The sequence below is a fragment of the Podarcis cretensis genome, assembly GCF_951804945.1.
Source record: "Podarcis cretensis genome assembly, chromosome: 11".
NCBI classification, from domain to species: domain Eukaryota; kingdom Metazoa; phylum Chordata; class Lepidosauria; order Squamata; family Lacertidae; genus Podarcis; species Podarcis cretensis.
In genome coordinates this window covers 51,679,721-51,697,765 of record NC_137180.1, presented here as the reverse complement: position 1 = coordinate 51,697,765, position 18,045 = coordinate 51,679,721, and the positions used below count along the sequence as shown (strand labels likewise).

The following is an 18,045-nucleotide window of genomic DNA, read 5'->3' as shown; positions in this document are numbered from 1 at the left end:
GATGATGAATTGGTGGTTAAATCTCCCTCACTGGAATGAATGGGACTTGAGTGCTCAAATTTGACTTCAGTCTGCCCACGATTGCTCCTCGAATATTGCACGCTGGTGTCATGATGACATAGATTTTTTAAGAGAGAGAGAGAAAGGTTAAGTATATTTGGAGAACACACACACACACACACACACACACACACACACACCTTTTAATATAAAGGACTGAAGAGGAGAAAGGTTAAATTCTGGCACAAGCATGCAGGATTCCTCTTACAATTATAGAAAGACGCTGAGAATATTTGATATCAAAACAGTATTTGATATCCTTCCTCACGCTTGCCATTGGATGCGTAAAAACAGCTCCCTGCAAACCCACGTCTCCTATCATTGGGGTGCGTGCAATTTTTCTCAAATATTAATAAGGGGAGCAATTCCTGAGTCACTCTTATTTACTGCTTTTTTTGGGGGGGGGGAAGAAATTAAAATAGCACGGTAAAAAGCAAAACACTTATGCAGATCCAAGAGCATGTTTCCCTTTTTTAAACGAATATTATTATTGCTGATAATAAAGGCATATATATATATATGGTGACGCTTACAGCTGAGGTTCCCAGGACTCCTGTGAGCAAGGCGTTTTATGTGTGTTTGTCAGTCCTTTAATGCCCTGGATAGGAAACGATCCTAATCTGAAATAATCCTGTGTCGTGTGCCTCTTTCCCTACAAAAGGGGTGTTGGAGACTGTTTTCATTTCGCCTTCGAGACGCTCAGCGTGGAAATCCAGAGCCGAGTCAAAGGCATATTCAGTACACAAAGAGCCGCTTGTCTGCCTGATTCCATACAGAAAGCAGAGTATTGATCTGGAGGTGGGAACATGCAACACCTCACCTTTAAACTCTGGCCCACGTGACCAGGGAGCTCAGCAGCCAGAAAACAGGTTTATTTTTCCAGGTTGATCTTCTCCCACCCTAGAGAACCTCAACCCGCCATGCCCACCCCCCAGGTTAAGAGAATAGGGGCACTCACTGCTCCCCTTTTTCCCCACAGGAAAATGTAGATGAAAAAGGCCGCAGAGATCTTCAAAAAAACCAGCCTTGGGGGTTCCTGGGTGCCGCATGTTTACGCTTTGCTCCAAATAGGGGTTCTCTTCCCCCTCAAGCCTTACAAACGGATGGATCCTGATTTTGAGAGATTGGAAGCTGGCAGCGCAGTCTAAGTCATGCCTACTTAGAAGTAAGTCCTATTGAATGCAGTGGAGCTTACTCCCGGGTAAATTGGCGTTGCGGCCTGAGTAGCACAAAAGAGCAGGTGGAGCGATCTGCTGGGGCTTCGTCCGATTTAGCGCAGCGTCACGTGTGAATGGAAGCACCTTTTCGAGTAAGTCGGCTGGAGATCAGTTGGACTTAACTTTCCGGGAAACGGGTTTAGAAGCGCGGAGTGCTGCTAATCCTAGCTAATCGTTTCGATGTGCGCTGGATCCCCCTGTTCTGAGGCGAGTCAGATAGGCTTTCTTTCAGGAGCAAAGCGGATTCGCGCCCAGGAATTGCGATTGGCTCCTCTGGAGTCAGCTGTAAAAACACCTCCTTCTTAGTTTAAAACTGACACGTGGATGGATTTCTCTATTTCTACCAAACAGGAGATTCTCCCTCTTAAGCCCCAAACTGAGCACGTTTCAAAAGTGTTCCTCCCACCCACCCCCTGTTTATAGGATTTATTTTGTTGTCAGGATTAAGATTTTAATGGGGAGGGAGTTGAAATAATTCTAATGGCTTTTTATTCTGCTGTGACATACCAAAACCAAACAAAAAAATCTAGATTTTTTTTTTTGCAAGAAATGTAGATGCGTGCCCATAAATTAATACACATTCCCTATCTGAAAATGTTTATGGTGACGTTTCTATTCTTTCCTCGCTCCTTGGAGAAATCCCCTTTCCACCCTCTGTTTAGCCTCATAATAACCGTGTGAGGTAGACTGGGCTGAGAGACGGTGCTCGACCAACAATTAAAAAATGCAGCAGGATGATTGGGTAAGGAACTGGACTCCTGACCCCCTGAACCCAACTCAGAAAGGTTGCATCTCAAAGTGACTTCCTTCAGTTTAATCCCTATTATTATTATTATTATATTTTATGGAAGGGGTTATACTACCCACATCAAGATACAGGTAATCATTAGAGAGATTTATTTTAGCACAAAATATAACGTGTTTGTTTGTAAGCCTGATCCTATTTGATCATTTAATGCTACAGAAATTAAGAAAAGGCTATCCGGAAGGACTGATACCCCAACGTCTATTGAGTTAACCTTCTTGCCTTACCTGAGAAGCTGGGACTTTCCTTCCCACCGCTGTCTAGGACTCTTGCACCCACGTAGGGCTTCAATTCTGAAAGCGACTGAACCTCTCTATCCTCAAATTATCCACTTATCATCATCTTGTTGTTAGCCTACATTCAAGAGGACTACTCCAGAAGTGAGTGGTTTGAGAATTTACCGCTCCCGAGGCCAATACTGAATCAATTTCAGGTCCTTGTAGTCTTGATCCTAGGCATGTTTACTCAGGAATTAACCTCGTTGGGTTCAGTGGAGCCGCCTCCTAAGTAGGCGTGCATAGAGTTGCTGTCTATGGCTTCCATTTCCAGCGAATTTACGTGGGAGACAGTCCCAATCCACGCAGGGTTTACTTCAGAATAAACACGCTTGGGCTCAGGCCATATGTATTCATACTAAGGGCTTTACGTACGAGTAACCCGCCCTCTCCCATACTCAAACCTTACTTAGGGGCAAGTCCCATTCAAATGATAATACCAATGAAATCCTATTGAGTTCAGTGGTCATTATTATTATTATTAACTTTTGAGTAATCACGTCTCGTTCGAAGTCCTGTTTTTTGTTTTAGCATGAAGGTCTCAAGCGTCCTCGTGATTTGGGGGAGGGGCGCTACTATTCCCCCCCTCCGTGTCCCCCCCTCAAAAGCCCCACAAGTCCATGTCACTGGTCCAAAGATTTATTTTGCAAGCTTTTCTCAAGTTTTTTGTTTTTTTTAAAAGTGGGGCTTCTCTTTCTCCGCCCCGCCCCCCCCCCCGCAACCCACCATTGTTTTCCGAGCCAAGTTTTCTCTAACAGCTGGAAGTGGTTGGAAGGGACTGTCTTAAGAGACCCCCCGCTCTTCTTTTGACAGCTGATCAAAAGAAAATAGGTCACGCTTTTCAAACTTATGTCCCTCCTGCCCTTAATTACTGTCTCTTTAAACAAAGGCAACATCTGCGCAGCCTCAACCTGCTCTCTCGCCCCCCCCCCCCCTGGAGAAGCTGTTACTTCTGTAAGGGGCTGCGCGCTCTCTCGTTCTCTCTCTCTCTCGGCGGCTGGCTAGTGCAAGGAGGCTGGCACAGAAAATGCGAGGGATGGAAAATGCGAGTGGGCGGGCAGGCAAGGGCTCTGGGAGGACCCTAAAGCTGCAATCCTAAATAAGCATCGCGACTGGAGCAAAAATCCCAGGGCACTGAGTGGGGTCTTAACTGGTGGATCAATGCGCGTGGGATGTGACTGCAAGCAGCCTTGCTAGGGAGTAACCCTCGCCATGTCCAGTGAGGGAGGAAACATGCATAGGATCCCACTGCGACGACGCTAGCTAGCCGAGCTGGATAGGGTTTACTTCCGAGTAAGCACGCTTAGGGCTGCACCTTTTCAGGTCCAGAATTGGCCCAACCCAATTCAGCGGAAGCCCTCAATTTGGGGGGGGGAATGATTTGGGGCTGGGCCGCTTTCAAGATCGACTCCATACTCAGGAGTAAATTCCTTAGACATCAATTTTACTTGATGTGGGTGATCTACAGGAACACTTTCCTTGGGTCAGCTTGCAAGCGCCATCCTATATGTTTACTCAGAAGTAAGTCCGACTGCGTCCAATGGGCCTTACAGTAGGTATACAGTATAGGACTGCAGTCTTCATTTATGTTTGAGTCTCGGTCCTTTCAATGGCCTTTTATTTCTCTTGTTTGAAGGCATGCTTACTCAAAAACTGAGTTCCATGAGGCTTACTCGCAAGTGAATGTACATTGGACGGTAATTAAAAAAAAAAAGTTCGGTGTAGAACGTGCAGAGGGATCTTAGACATACTGTATTTGCACTCAGAAAGGCAACCCACGAGCTTATTAGGGCTTACTCCAAAGTAAATCTGTAAAGGATTTGCTTGCACGAAGTCAAGTTCCTCCTTGCAACCCTGGGCGAAGTGACCAGAGGAGGAAGCTCTGTCGAACTTAGGGAGAATTTGCTTGGGAGTAAATAAGCTAAGGTAAAGGTTCAATGTCTTGATATGAATCGGGCCAACTGCATCCCTTGGGGTTAATCTTCCGGAGTCTCTGTGTTTCTGGTTATTATGAGCTGTTTGGAAAATAACCACCAAAAGCACAGGTTTGTAATAATCATAATCACCATAAATTTGTATTTTCTTTATTATCTGCTAATTAAACTGGAGGGTGTTCAAGAGCAGGCCTTTGGCATTTGTTTTGACTCTCTCTCTCTCTCTCTCTCTCTCTCTCTCTCTCACACACACACACACACACACACACACACACACACGAAATCTCATTAAGGTTCCTGAAGGCACAGCTACTGCAAAGCTTCTGCCATGTTGGGGATCCCTAACACAAGACAGCCAAGCGTCTCCTTGGATTTTCTCACATTAGTGAGGTTTACATTCGAGGAAACCGTGCTTTTTATAAGCTTGCCATCCTATCCTACTTCCGAAGGAGGGTGTGTGTGGAGCTGAGCTCCACTAAAATCAAGGCTCTTGCTTCCAAGGACAGCTAAGCGCTTTGCCACGATCCAGCCTAAATTAAATGCCTTGTAAGTCCCCATTGCAGGCGCTGATCTTTCCCATTGAAATCAATGGGCGTTTAAGCAGCGGCGCTTAGCTGCGGATGAATCTTGGCCGTTGGCTTCGCGACTGGATTGCCCTTGCAATACACGTCGATGTAAGAGCGCAGCTCCGACGCGTTCAGGAGCCGGTGTCCATGCATAGGATTGCGATACTTGCATATACGCGCGCATAAAGGCGACCTGGAAAATTTGTAAATTTAATGTTTCGTGCCCCCGGGGCAGAGACCTCTCTATTCCTTGCGTCAGTCTGCTTAAGCTCCATGCGCCCTAACAGTTTAAGGATCGAGATGCCAGTTTCATAGTCCATAATTGCAGGGCTCATTCGGCGCAGACTTCCACCGAAGCCTCTTTTTGGAAAGAGGCGAGGAGGAAGAGGAGGAGGAGGAGACTGGGATGGAATGGCGAAGCAGCCCAGCTAGAGTCATTCTTGGGACTGCCGAGATCTCCATAAAGGGCCATCCCCTCTCCATAAATAGCGCATATATTATGCATATTCACACACACACACCCCTTGTTGTTGTTTGTGGTTGCAACGAGGCAGGCGCCGCCGCTGCCGTCTACCTCGCGGGGAGCTGCAGCCTCGGCCGCCACGCTCCTCAGCGAAGATCAAGCCGTCGCTAATGAGCGTGGCTGCTGCATAATGAAGCCAAGTTTGGCTAAGTTCTGTGGCGCTCCAGGAAGGCGGCGCGGGGTGAGGGGAGAAAGAAGGCTGAAAGATTCTCCGGATCCAAAGGCGATCGGCTAGGATCACAGGCTCTGTTCTCTTCCTCCCCAAGAGACAGTCGGTTTTATGCATTTATTATTATTGGCGATTTTTATTTTTTTCTAAAAACCAGCCATCCAGCAAAGCCAGCCCAAATATTCCCAGTAAAAAAACCCCCAAAACCAGAACATCACCTTTGACGGACTTTGAGCTGCTGTAGAAAGGCAATGCTTGGGGAGGGGGCTGGGTGTTTGGTGACGAAGAGCCGGATCCTCTGGCTGTCTTACTCGAAGGAAACCCCCTAGGACTCCAGGGAGGCTCGCTTTCAGGCAGGCGCGCAGAGGAGTTGCAGCCCTGGATACCTGGGCTGGCGGTGGACGGGCTCCCTAAATAAAGACCGACCATGAAAATGCGGGGGGGGGGGGCAATCACTAACAGCGGGGAGCTACATAGACATTTGTGTGTGTGTCTTTGTGTGTGTGTGTGTTGTAGCCTTTAACGTTGACTAGCTGGTGCCTGTGCCTAACAGAAATGAGAGCTGGAAAAGAGATTTGTGCCGGGCATCGCCACCCCTTTTAAGTACCCACTTAACCGCCTCTGATTACTGCCTTGGCGGTACCCCGTTATTTTATTTTTATTTCCGAGAAGGGAGGCAGCTCCCGGGCGTGGCTCTCCTCCCCCCCCCCATCTTCACAAGCTCCCTCTCCCGCGTTCCCTTTGTGCGCGCCGTGCGCCCTGCTTGCGCCTGGGCACGGAGAGAGAGAAAGAGAAAAGCAGGGCTGGCCAGCTCCGTCTCGATAGCCAAGGCAGGAGGACGCTGCATCTTTAAATTCTCTCTCTCTTTCATTCTCTCTCTCTGTCTCTCTCCTTGGCGTTTGATTCCAGTGCCTGGGAATCTTCAGGCAAGCTTGAAGCCTCCCGGCGCGTCGCTCCTCCTCCTCGCCTCTGCCATTGGCCGGGCTCCCGCAGACCTTGAGCCGGCTGGCTCGGCGAGGCGTCCTGAGTGGGCGATCGCCTCGTCCATCCGTCCGCAGAGCCCGCCTTTTCCCAGGGGCTGGGCTAGGTTGATGGGAGGCGAGCCTCGATCGCAACTCTGGACAGCTCCAGCTACCCAAACAGACGACGTAAGAGCAGGAAAGGGCTCGGACATGGCGAGGCGGCTGCAGCGGCGCTGGCCAGGCTGACGGAGAGGCTGGTGGCTGCCCTCCCTTCTCTCTCTCTCTCTTTCTCTCCCCCACCCCCCCTTCTCTCTCTCTCGGCTCCCCTCCCGCCCCCCACACGCACTCACCACACAATTCACACACGCACACAACTGAGAGGCCTTATATCGACACCCCCCCGTCCAAAAAAAAGAAAGGAAAACCCAACACAGCAGGAGCAGCAGCAGCAGCAGCAGCAGCAGCATCCAGCATCTTCCTCTGGCGAAGCGCCGCGGCTGGAGCTTTTGATCCCCCCCACCTCCTCCCCTTCCCCGGAGCTCCGTCTGCCTGCCTGCCTTCCCCCTCTGCACCCAGCCCCGCGAAGCCCCCTGGTGCCGACCACCCCTCTCCATGGACTGAATGAAGACTGCGTGCACCTCCTATCGATGCCTAACCAAAGAGCTGGACAGCTGCGCCATGAACCCGGAGATGACAATGGAGACGCTGGGCCCCTTGCACGGGCCCTCGAGCCATGAGCAGGAGCTGATGGGCAGCCCCAGCCCCCACCACCACCCCAGCAGCCGGAGCGCCGGATCGCTCCGGGTCCACCCGCCGCCGCCGCCTCCGCCGCCGCCGCCTCCAGGCCCTCCGCCGCCGCCTTCCCACCAGGACTTGGCGTCCGCCTCGTCGCGTTCAGCCATGGTGACCAGCATGGCCTCGTTGCTGGACGGCGCGGGGGACTACCGCGCGGAGCTGTCCATCCCGTTGCACCACGCCATGAGCATGCCGTGCGACTCGTCTCCTCCGGGCATGAGCATGACCAGCACCTACACCACGCTGACGCCGCTGCAGCCCTTGCCCCCCATCTCCACCGTGTCGGATAAGTTCCACCACCCGCACGCGCACCACCACCCGCACCACCACCACCACCACCCGCACCACCACCCGCACGCGCACCACCACCACCACCAGCGCCTGTCGGGCAACGTGAGCGGCAGCTTCACCCTCATGCGCGACGAGAGGGGCCTCCCGGCCATGAACAACCTCTACAGCCCTTACAAGGAGATGCCCGGCATGGGCCAGAGCTTGTCCCCCTTGGGCGGCAGCCCTCTGGGCAACGGGCTGGGCTCCATCCACAACACCCAGCAGGGCCTGCAGAGCTACGGCCCCGCGGGCCACGAGAAGATGCTGAGCCCTAACTTCGACGCGCACACTGCCATGCTGGCCCGCGGGGAGCAGCACCTGTCGCGGGGCCTGGGCACCCCTCCGGCGCCTATGATGTCTCACCTCAACGGGATGCACCACCCCAGCCACCCCGGAGGCCACCCTCAGTCTCACGGGCCGGTCTTGGCCTCCGGCAGGGAGAGGCCCCCGTCTTCTTCCTCGGGAACCCAGGTCAACAACTCCGGGCAGCTGGAAGAGATCAACACCAAAGAAGTGGCGCAGAGAATCACGGCCGAGCTGAAGCGCTACAGCATCCCCCAGGCCATTTTCGCCCAGAGGGTGCTGTGCCGTTCTCAGGGGACCCTTTCAGACCTTCTAAGGAACCCTAAACCTTGGAGTAAACTGAAATCGGGCAGGGAGACCTTCAGGAGAATGTGGAAATGGCTGCAGGAACCCGAGTTCCAGAGGATGTCAGCCTTAAGACTTGCTGGTAAGCCTTCCCACCCCGGGTCTTTCCTTGTGTCACGGGGGGTCACCAGAATATTCGCTCTCCCAGGGAGTCAGCGGCCAAGTCTGTTGGTCCTCGGGTCAAAGCAGGTTGGAGGCTAGGGAGAGAGGTTACTTCGCCTACGTGTGTGTGTGTGTGTGTGTGTGTGTGTGTGTGTATGTGTGTGCGTGCGTGCGTGCGCGTAGGGCCTGAGTGCTGCACAGGCTTTTGAACTTGGCTGATGGGTTGTCCCAAGAACCAACCGCCTTGGTTTTCGGGAGAGGATGCTCGCGAGACAATGCCCAGGCCCTTTGCTCTCTTCCCCACCTCCCTCCGCGCCCTTGCCTTATTATTATTATTATTATTATTATTATTATTATTATTATTATTTATTCGGTGGTCTCGGTTTGGGTCTCTGTGGAACTTCTGGATGGCGACACCTATAAACAATCCCCGAGGTTTCAATCTTCTGGGCAGGAATCCTCCAAAATTAGACATCCTCTTTGGAGAGGGTTGTGTTGTTGTTGTTGTGTTGTGCCCCTTCTCTCTCAGGAAAGTTCCCTGGAAGATGGAGAAAAGGGAGCAGCTCTTCTCCCCTGACCAGCTTTTAGGATGCGCGGGGAGCGGGCGCGGGAGAAGACAGCTACAGCTTTGTGTATGCTGTGAAACAGGGGTCGCCAGCCTAAGTGCCCCTTGGCCAGGTGATGCTGGACTTCATTGCTGACCCACTGACCATGCTGTCTGGGGTTAAGGGGAGTGCAAAAAGCATCTGGCGAGCGCCACGTTGACTATCCCAGCTTTGGGAAAGGACAGTGCCTTTCTCAGCTCCAATCTCTGAGTGCTGTTTGTGAATTAATTCGTCTATTTATTACATTCGAAACGGAGCACAAAACCAAAGCTTTCCTCTTTGGAGTCTGCTAGGGTGTCTGCAAGATAAATAAAAGCGTGTGTGGTTGTGTCGAGGTGGAAATCTTCCATCCTCGTCTACCCCCACCCCCCACCTTTCCCTTCAGATATGTGTGTGTATCATTTAAAAGTCATCATGAGTGGAAATGGAGAATTAAAACCCGGGTTCGCTCTGCGAAAAATGAGGCGCTGAGATTGAAAGCTACCAGATGAACGCCTCAGAAAGCTTGGGGACTCTTTTGGGAGGGAGGGAGGGAGGGAGGGAAGGAAGGAAGCAGGGGAAAGGGCGCTATTTTCTGCAGAACAGATTGGATATATTTGAGCGTGGGGGGAGGGGGAGGAGAGAGAACAATCACATTTTTTTGGTATATTGTTCTTTTGATGTGTGCCGAGTTGTTTGGGGGCGCCCTCTAGTGGCAGCTAAGGGAAGCATTCTACCCCTTCTATTGTTCTAAAGATGGCAAGGAATTTCGTCCATTTGTGCGTAATGGAAAAATATTACAGTACGGATTGTTGACAAATGAATCACCTGGATAAAGGCGGGCAGGGGGATATGCTCGGCAGATCTTACTATGCAAATCACGCTGAATGGGCTGAAACTGGGAGACGCCAGAAGGGAGTGTGTATAAATATATATATTTCCATCACATGTAATGTATGCATCAGTAGGGGAAACCGATTGCACCATGGTTTTGACAGCTATTTTGCGGTGCAGCCTCGGGTATGGAAAGATAACCCTGCGCGGGGATTCGCCTCTCATCCTTTCATCACCCTTCATCACAAGGTAGTTAGATGCCCAAGGCTAGAGTCACAGAGGAGAGTGTTGATTTCTGGTACATTGAGATCTATTGTTTCCTAGGCTTGCTCCAGCTGGGCATATTTAAACATTCTCACACAGTCTAACGCCCCCGTCCAATGTTTACAACCGCGTTTAATAAGAGGAATCCCTCCTCCTCCTCTATCCTTGACAATTGCCTCATTCACCTGTAGTTTGATTGATTCTGGTCTGTTGCAATTAATCGTTGGCTGGTATTGATTAGCAGAGGGGGAAACTACTACATAGGGATACCTCTCCGCCCCCCCCCCAAGAGATGACTTCGCTTCCAAATTCTTCTTACCCCAGCCCAATTTCCCACCCCATGCCCAAAATTACCCTTGCCTTTTACTATAGATATACCAAAGGACTGATCGATCCTTTGCAGGAGATTTCAAATCCCTCTCCGTTGGGGAGGGGGCGCTAGGAGGGTGGGGAGTGGGGTTTTTTTCCCCCTGACGCGTCTCCGGCGATTTATTAATAATTAGCATTCCTCCTCTCTTAATTATGAGCCGCGTTACCAGCTCGTGGGAAATTAAGGCAGGAGAGGAAATTGAGTGTGTGAATGTTTTGCTTTCCGGGCGAGGCTGGGTGTGTGCCTACATCCTTTGTTCGTGTGTGTGTGTTGTCACGTCACTCTTTCCCTAACAAGACAGTTTGTGAACACCTCGTCTCCAAAGATGAGCTCCGCTTCCACCCGCTCCTTCCCTCCCTCTCGGCCCCCCTCCCCTTCCTCATTGGGTCTTACTGATGATAATTAACGTGAGAACCGTCTGAATTGGTCTATCGACCCGCCTTTTGCATGGTATTCCCCCTTTTAATAGCAAGGTTGTTTGCGGTAATAAAGCAAAGCGTTGGGAACGAAGGGAGGGGGACAGAGAGAGTATTACGGTGGTGTTTTCCTCTTGGTTTAACGCGGCGTTATTTTAGACTGGGGTGCTGAGGGGGTCCCATATTTCTTTCTGATTTTTTTGAGAAGAGATTTACGCAGAGCCGAAGGAATTTCAGGATGGGGGGAAAGCGCTGGAATGCACCCCCAAATCTCTTGCCTTTTAGGATTCAAGTCCTCAACGCCCTTCTTTGGAAGTAAACCCTATGGATTCCAATGGGACCGCACGCACATCTTGTGTCTAGAAGCTCATATTTCAAAGCATTAAAAAATATGCTGACCTTCAAAGCTGCCCGATTATAATCCAAAATCAGAGGTGCAAGGGTGACAATAGGTAGGAAATACATTCCTGTCCTGCCTATTGAATATCAGTAGGTTAAGATACTATTATGAACATTTTTGGCGTCGCGATCCCATTTAGGTTGCACTTTTAACTCCACAGCGACACTTACTTCCGAGTAAACATATAGAGGCTTGTGCTCTTAGGTTGCTTCCTTGCAGCTCCCCTCTAAATGCACTACGCGAAAGTAGGGCCCATTAAAATCAACGAGCTTTCCTTCCAGCAGGTGCGTTGAAGGTGCCGCTAGGAGTCAGTTAAAGAGGAGGAAAAACTTGATTGTTTGATAAGATTTCTGGTAGAGCCACAATCTCGTTCCCTCGTCGCTTTCAACAGTATGCGGGTTGCACCTTTTGAAAAACCGTGTGTAGATGCGCTCCGGCTCCGTTTTGGATGTTGATCCGCCGTTTTATTCCGAGTAGCCCTGGCACACTTGTTGCAACGCAGCCTAAGGAGTTCTCCACGGTGCGGGGATGGCCAATATTGCCATATTCACCACCGCAGCTTGTCTATTGGAGAAGTTGCTGGCACTGCTCGAAGAATCCAACGGAGGGAGGAGATATTACCATGAACTTTACGCGTAGCTGCAGACACCAGCAAAAGCGCGGGGGATGTGCGCAGAGAAAAAGAACAAAAGCCCTCTTTCTATGAATTATTAAACTAAATCTGGGTGCTTATGGAGAGCCGGGGGAAATGGGGAATGCTTTGGGGGTGGAGGTGGATTGCGAAGCGCACTCCGGTTTGGGTTGGGGAGTCACAGAACTGGAGCCTTGGCAGCAAACCGAGGATGGAGGTTTCGGCGTATTTCAATGGAGTGACAACCCAGCGTTTGGTCCACTCAATTTCACAGCTGCAACAGCAGCGACCTGTGCAGAGGGGTGGGGGAAGGTCTGGTCAATTTCAAGAGCCGCGTTTGAGTGATGATGGAAGGTGACTTGGTATAGTCTCTCCATCTTTCTCTCTCTGAGCTATTAAAAATTCATGCTCAAGCCCCACAGGGCGAGATGGGCCGCTGTGCCGGGGTGATTTCTTTACATATTTAATGTCTGTTTAGGCTGTTTGCTCAAGCAGAAAGCAGCCTGCAATAATAATAATAATCATCATCATCATCATCATCATCAGCCACTCGAAAAAGAAGCAGCAGGAAGAGCCAACGGGTTTCACTGGTTCGAATTTTACCATTAAAATTTATCCACACAGAGAGAGAGAGAGAGAGAGAGAGATGCAGAAGGCAGACGTTTCTCCTATCAGCCTTTTCTGGGCTGGGCTGGTAGTGGTGGTCTCTCCCTTTAGCCGCGCGTAACCATCGCCAGGCCGGCCTGCCCTCTCTGGCAGAAGATCTGAACACGCTAGTTAATTGTTTTCACCTTTGCGATAAATATCACTTATGCAAAAGTCGCCCCGCCACTCTCTCCATCCACTTCCTCGGCGCCCCCTCCCCACCCCTAAATTTAACGATTTTCAATTAAGAGGAAGAAACATAACAGGAAGAGGGAGGGAGGGAGGGACAGAGGGGGAGAGAGGCCAGATAATCACTATAACGCATGCATTGATTATATTTGTGTATCTGTGTGTATCTACGCATATAACACATGCACACGTTTCGCTGGCTGGCCAGCAGTGCAAGCGCGAGACATTCCGAGGGATTTTATTTGCTCCACGCATATATATATATTCCTTTTCCATTGCTGTGCGGCGCTGGTTATTAATGAGCGCCCACATTTTCCTCGAACGGCTAATATTAGTGCTATCAGGAAGCTATCGTTTCGATTAACACCCGGTGTTCCTTTAATTACCATTCCCTCATTTGCCCTCCCCGCCTCCCTCTGGGGAGGATTGCGGGGGGGGGGAGTGGGGGGGGGAGAGAGACCTTCAGCCCCCGGCTGACATTTTCTCCTCTTGTTATGGCGAGTTCTGAATGCGCAATGGCCGTTGCGCAATTCCAGAGCATCAGATGTGCGCCTAATTGGCACAGGAGCACATGGTCAGGTTCCCACTCAGATCAATGCAAATGTTTCTGTTTGCAAACAGGAGGACTCTGTTCTCCGCCGCCTCGCCTCGCCTCCCTTCCCAGAAGACACCTATTTCGTACAGAACATTTCCCTCCTTTAAAAAAAACCCAACAGCATTTATTTGTGTGAGCGTTTTAGGTTTTAGATTTCCCTTGCTGTCCTAAAGACATGTTAAATGATAATTTGTGGCTAGGGTAAGTAAGCACACTCATGGAGGGAAAACAAAACAAAAAACAATGGAATTTTGACTTCTGCCAGATGTTCTAAGCCACCCTAATGCCAAAGGAATAAGGGCATTGGCAGATGATTTGAGAGTGGTTAATTGTGGGATATGCAGATCGTGGAGTAATAGAGGGCACAATTATAGTGGCAATTAAGCACCTCTGAAGTCTCACTGAAATCGGTGAAAGAGAGCGTGCCTTTGTGTGCTTCAGTATCGCACATAGGAATCAATGGGATCTGAGAGTGCTTAACAGTGGCTGAATCAGCCCTGTGTCTGCTTCGTTGAACACATGCTTGTTTATAGATCACTGCTATTTGCTTTATTCATTCATTTGTTTTGCTTGCTTGCTTTAATTGCAATTTTTGTGTTGCCTTGCAATTTCATGCCATGAGCTGGCTGAAGAGTCTTTGGCCTCTGAATATGGGGTGTATATATTATATAAGAGAGGAGAGGCAGAGCAGACTGGGATTTTCTCCAGTGCAGACTGGGAACTGCACAAGAGTGGTGCAAGCATATTCATTATGAACCATACAGATTAGTGAATACAGCTGTAAGAGGTCAGGGAAATGGGGAACAACTTCGGCCTAATCACCATTGAAAGAATTACACACCCCTTACACAGCTCTGACTTATATCTATGGAGCTTTTGCAGGACCATCTACCAGTGGGTTATGTTCATACATTGTGCATGATAGTTACAAAATAGGCTTACTCCCAATAATATATACCTGATTTCTGCAACCTGATTGAATTATCCCCCCCCCTCCAATTTAAACTGCAATGTACACACTACCAAAACCAGTGACCAAAACCCCCATTAAATTGTTGTGAAATTCACCCTGTACTAAGGAAACAGACCTAAACAGACTTGCTTTGGAGTCAACCCTGTTAAATTCATTGATACTTATTTCTGAGCAATTTTTAATTATCCTTAAATACTCCTTAAACTTGTATCAATGGACACAACTCAAGAGAGTTTGGAGCATATTTAAAACCAGTGAACTTAAGCATGTGTAAGAGTTATAGTTCAGCAATATGTTTAGAATCAGAGTGCTATTATAATATACCAAAGCCGAAAGAATACAGTGTCAGCAATAATAACCCAAGAATAATGTAATGCAAACCACTCTGTTAGTTGAATACTGCACGTTTTGGCTAATCTTTTAAAAACAAATTAATTCATCACAGTGTGCACATGTGTTGTGCTATCCTGGTGTAAAAATGGTGATGCACATGTGGAAAGAATATTCTGCAAACAAATAATCATTTTGGCTCCTGCGCATGAAATAGTGTGTTGTGCAGAAGGAGGGGGATAAACACTAAGTCATATTGCCATTGTCAAACAGATCATCAGTACTAATCTCCAGGACTCGGAAAGACATTTGTTTGGTCATGCCTATGGAATGAACACTTCCCAAACAAACTGAAATACATATTTTCTTCAATATTTGCACACATCCAAACTTAGCAATGCAGCTCTCCACCCCAAAAGTGCATACAAAATTGTACATATTAAGGGGAGATTGCACCAAAAATACCTATATTCACAAAAATAACAGACAAAAATGATGGGTGTGTATCTAAGTGGAAACTACTAGCAAAAATATCTATATTAAACAAGGTTGCATACAATAATGTGTGCAAGTGTTCATGCAAACTATTTTTTAAAGATAATAATTAAAAAAATTGCAAATGGATATGGAAATGGGGAGACGTGACATTAAGGCTGAAGAAATGAGAAATAGAAATTGACCAATCCATCCATTTTTACTTATCACATATAGATTCTATCTCTAGACTCAGAAGGTGGCGAGACCTGTCCAAAATACAGAACATAGTTTTGAATGCTATGGTTTGAGGGATTTTGAATGCTATGGTTTATACAGTCTTTAATTCTATGGTTTTTGCAATATGGTTTGTGGGGAGACAGGGGTGTCAGTACTTATATATAAAGCACTGCTTTGTGGCGGACTTTTTGAGTTCAGCAGTGTGTATGCAATATCTCTGATTGGTGCCTGCATGTATATTACATGTATTTTGCTTTATGCATTCATATTCCCACCCTTTTTAGCAATTCCAATGAGTACCTTCCAAAATTTGCCTGGGTTTGTTTACACATCACTCTCTGTTTATTCTGTAGCCTGCCACTGCAACATGCAGATATAATTAATGAAAACATGAGAGAGAGAAAAGATTTGGAGCACCTATTCATATCAAAGCCTTTATAACAAAACACACAGTTTCCCCTCTTCCAAAACAAACCATCTTGCAATACCATAACATTCAATACTATGTTTTGTATTTTAGACAGGTTGTCACAATGCAATCTCTTTTTATTCATAGATATTGGTGGGCAAAATATTTGCGTGCACAGACACATTACGGAATATGCAGCAGTAGAGAATATGCAGCCAAGAATCATTTGACCCAAATCAAGATGCAAAATTCTGTCCCACACCTTTTTCCTCCATTTTCCTCCAGCCTAGCACACAAAGCCACCTCTGTCCCTGGAGTGTATGGGAAGTTTTACTTCTAGCCAGACCAACAATTTCTTGTTCCCTTACAGAAGCTGGACGGGGACTGTAAACATTCTGACAGTTTTTGAGTGACTGGAATGCTTATGAGCATTCTTTGTCATAATAACAACCCAATCAATTGGTGTTAGAAAATTCCCGGTCACAAGTGGAATAATGATACTTAGCCACTGCTGTGTTTGAAACATGTGCATACACGATAACGATCATGTATTAATAATCTGCCTTTTAACCAATTCATTGAATAAAATTTAAATAACTTACATACTACAAAAAATGGAATATGTGGTTATTTTTCAGACCTTGAATAACTTGCAATTTACAGGGCAATCTATACACATCTACTCAACTAAACTCCACCAATTTCAATAGGAATTACTCTTCGGTAAGTGTGTGCAGGGTTGCAGCCTTGAGAAATGAAAGCTACATCCCATTGTTGGTACCATGGACATACTTACAGTACATGGTACCTTGGGTTAAGTACTTAATTCGTTCCGGAGGTCTGTATTTAACCTGAAACTGTTCTTAACCTGAAGCACCACTTTAGCTAATGGGGCCTCCCGGGCTGAATTTTACTGCATGTAATGCTTTGAAAGAAAATGTAATGAAAATGATATATAGATGGTACATGACCCCAGTCAAACTTGCAAAAATATACCACTTGTCTGATAATAAGTGCTGGAAATGTAAGCAAAATGAAGGAACGTTCTTTCACCTTTGGTGGACTTGCCCCAAAGTGAAGGCTTTCTGGGAAATGATATATAATGAGCTGAAAAAGGTATTTAAGTATACCTTCCTTAAGAAACCAGAGGCCTTCCTTTTGGGTATTGTTGGCCAAGGGGTGCCAAAGAAGGATCGAACATTTTTTATGTATGCAACAACAGCAGCAAGGATACTCGTTGCCAAGCATTGGAAAACTCAAGATCTACCCACACTGGAAGAATGGCAGATGCAACTGATAGACTATATGGAACTGGCCGAGATGACGGGCAGAATCCGAGACCTGGGAGAGGAGACGGTGGAAGAAGACTGGAAAAAATTTAAGATTTATTTGCAAAAATATTGTAAACTGTATGAATGTTAAGCAGGATGCTTGATCATAAACAATTTGGCACCATCGAAACAGACGAAGTGAATTATGAAGATAAGTTAAATTTATGAAAAAATCAAATTTTTAGATAACTATTAGGCTAAGTTTAAATGTTTTAAAGAGTAAAATGAATATATCTAAAATTTAAGATATAAGATTGGAAAATTAGATTGTAAGGTGGGGACAAGGTGATAAATTGCTGGTTCAATTTTTATAAATTTGGAACGCAGGAGCGGGAGATGTGAGGAAGTCCAAAGAGGACAAGAAAATATGTTATAAAATGTGATATTTCTGTATGTTTTGTTTTGTGTGTTGTAACTAAAAAACCCTTAATAAATATTATATATATAAAAAAAAGCTAATGGGGCCTCCCGCTGCTGCCGCGCCGCCCGAGCACAATTTCTGTTCTCATCCTCAAGCGAAGTTCTTAACCCGGGGTCCTATTTCTGGGTTGGCGGAGTCTGTAACCTGAAGCGTATGTAACCTGAAGTGTATGTAACCTGAGGTACCACTGTAATGTTATAATTTCCTTTGCTTGTTGCAGTAACACAGCAGAATTTTAAAAAAGGTGTATGGAGGGATAAACAGACACACCAACTCAAAAATTGGCCTCACCCTTTAAAATTAGCCCATTCCCAATCAATCAACTAGGGTCCAATCCAAGCACACTCACTTGCAGAGAAACTATTACACTTAAGGCTTACTTCTGACTAAATATGCTTAGAACTGGTCTATAAAGGCTTGGTTGATTAATCTAATGATCAGACTGATTAAAGCTCGCTGTCCTTATATTACCAACTTTTTAGCTAATTGAAAAAGTTTTGATTTACTGGATGTTGTTATCCGTCTTTCTTTGGAGGCAATGGAAAAGTGTCTC

At 47.3% G+C, this 18,045-nt stretch overlaps 1 protein-coding gene and 1 long non-coding RNA gene across 2 annotated transcripts in view; one reads left to right on the top strand and one right to left on the bottom strand.

Moving 5' to 3' along the window:
• Nucleotides 1–593: 593 nt before the first annotated feature.
• Nucleotides 594–2,427, bottom strand: LOC307226449. Its single transcript, XR_013843433.1, has 2 exons — nucleotides 2,310–2,427; nucleotides 594–1,560 (listed from the first exon to the last, which is right to left on the bottom strand). It is a non-coding gene; the product is annotated as an uncharacterized lncRNA (long non-coding RNA).
• A 4,621-nt stretch (nucleotides 2,428–7,048) lies between these two features.
• ONECUT2 (one cut homeobox 2) overlaps nucleotides 7,049–18,045 on the top strand; it is a 76,935-nt gene continuing 65,938 nt past the window's right edge. The window contains exon 1 of the mRNA XM_079994960.1: nucleotides 7,049–8,366. Within this exon, the coding sequence (XP_079851086.1) occupies nucleotides 7,133–8,366 (1,234 nt within the window). The 5' untranslated portion in view covers nucleotides 7,049–7,132. The remainder of the gene's footprint in view (nucleotides 8,367–18,045) is intronic.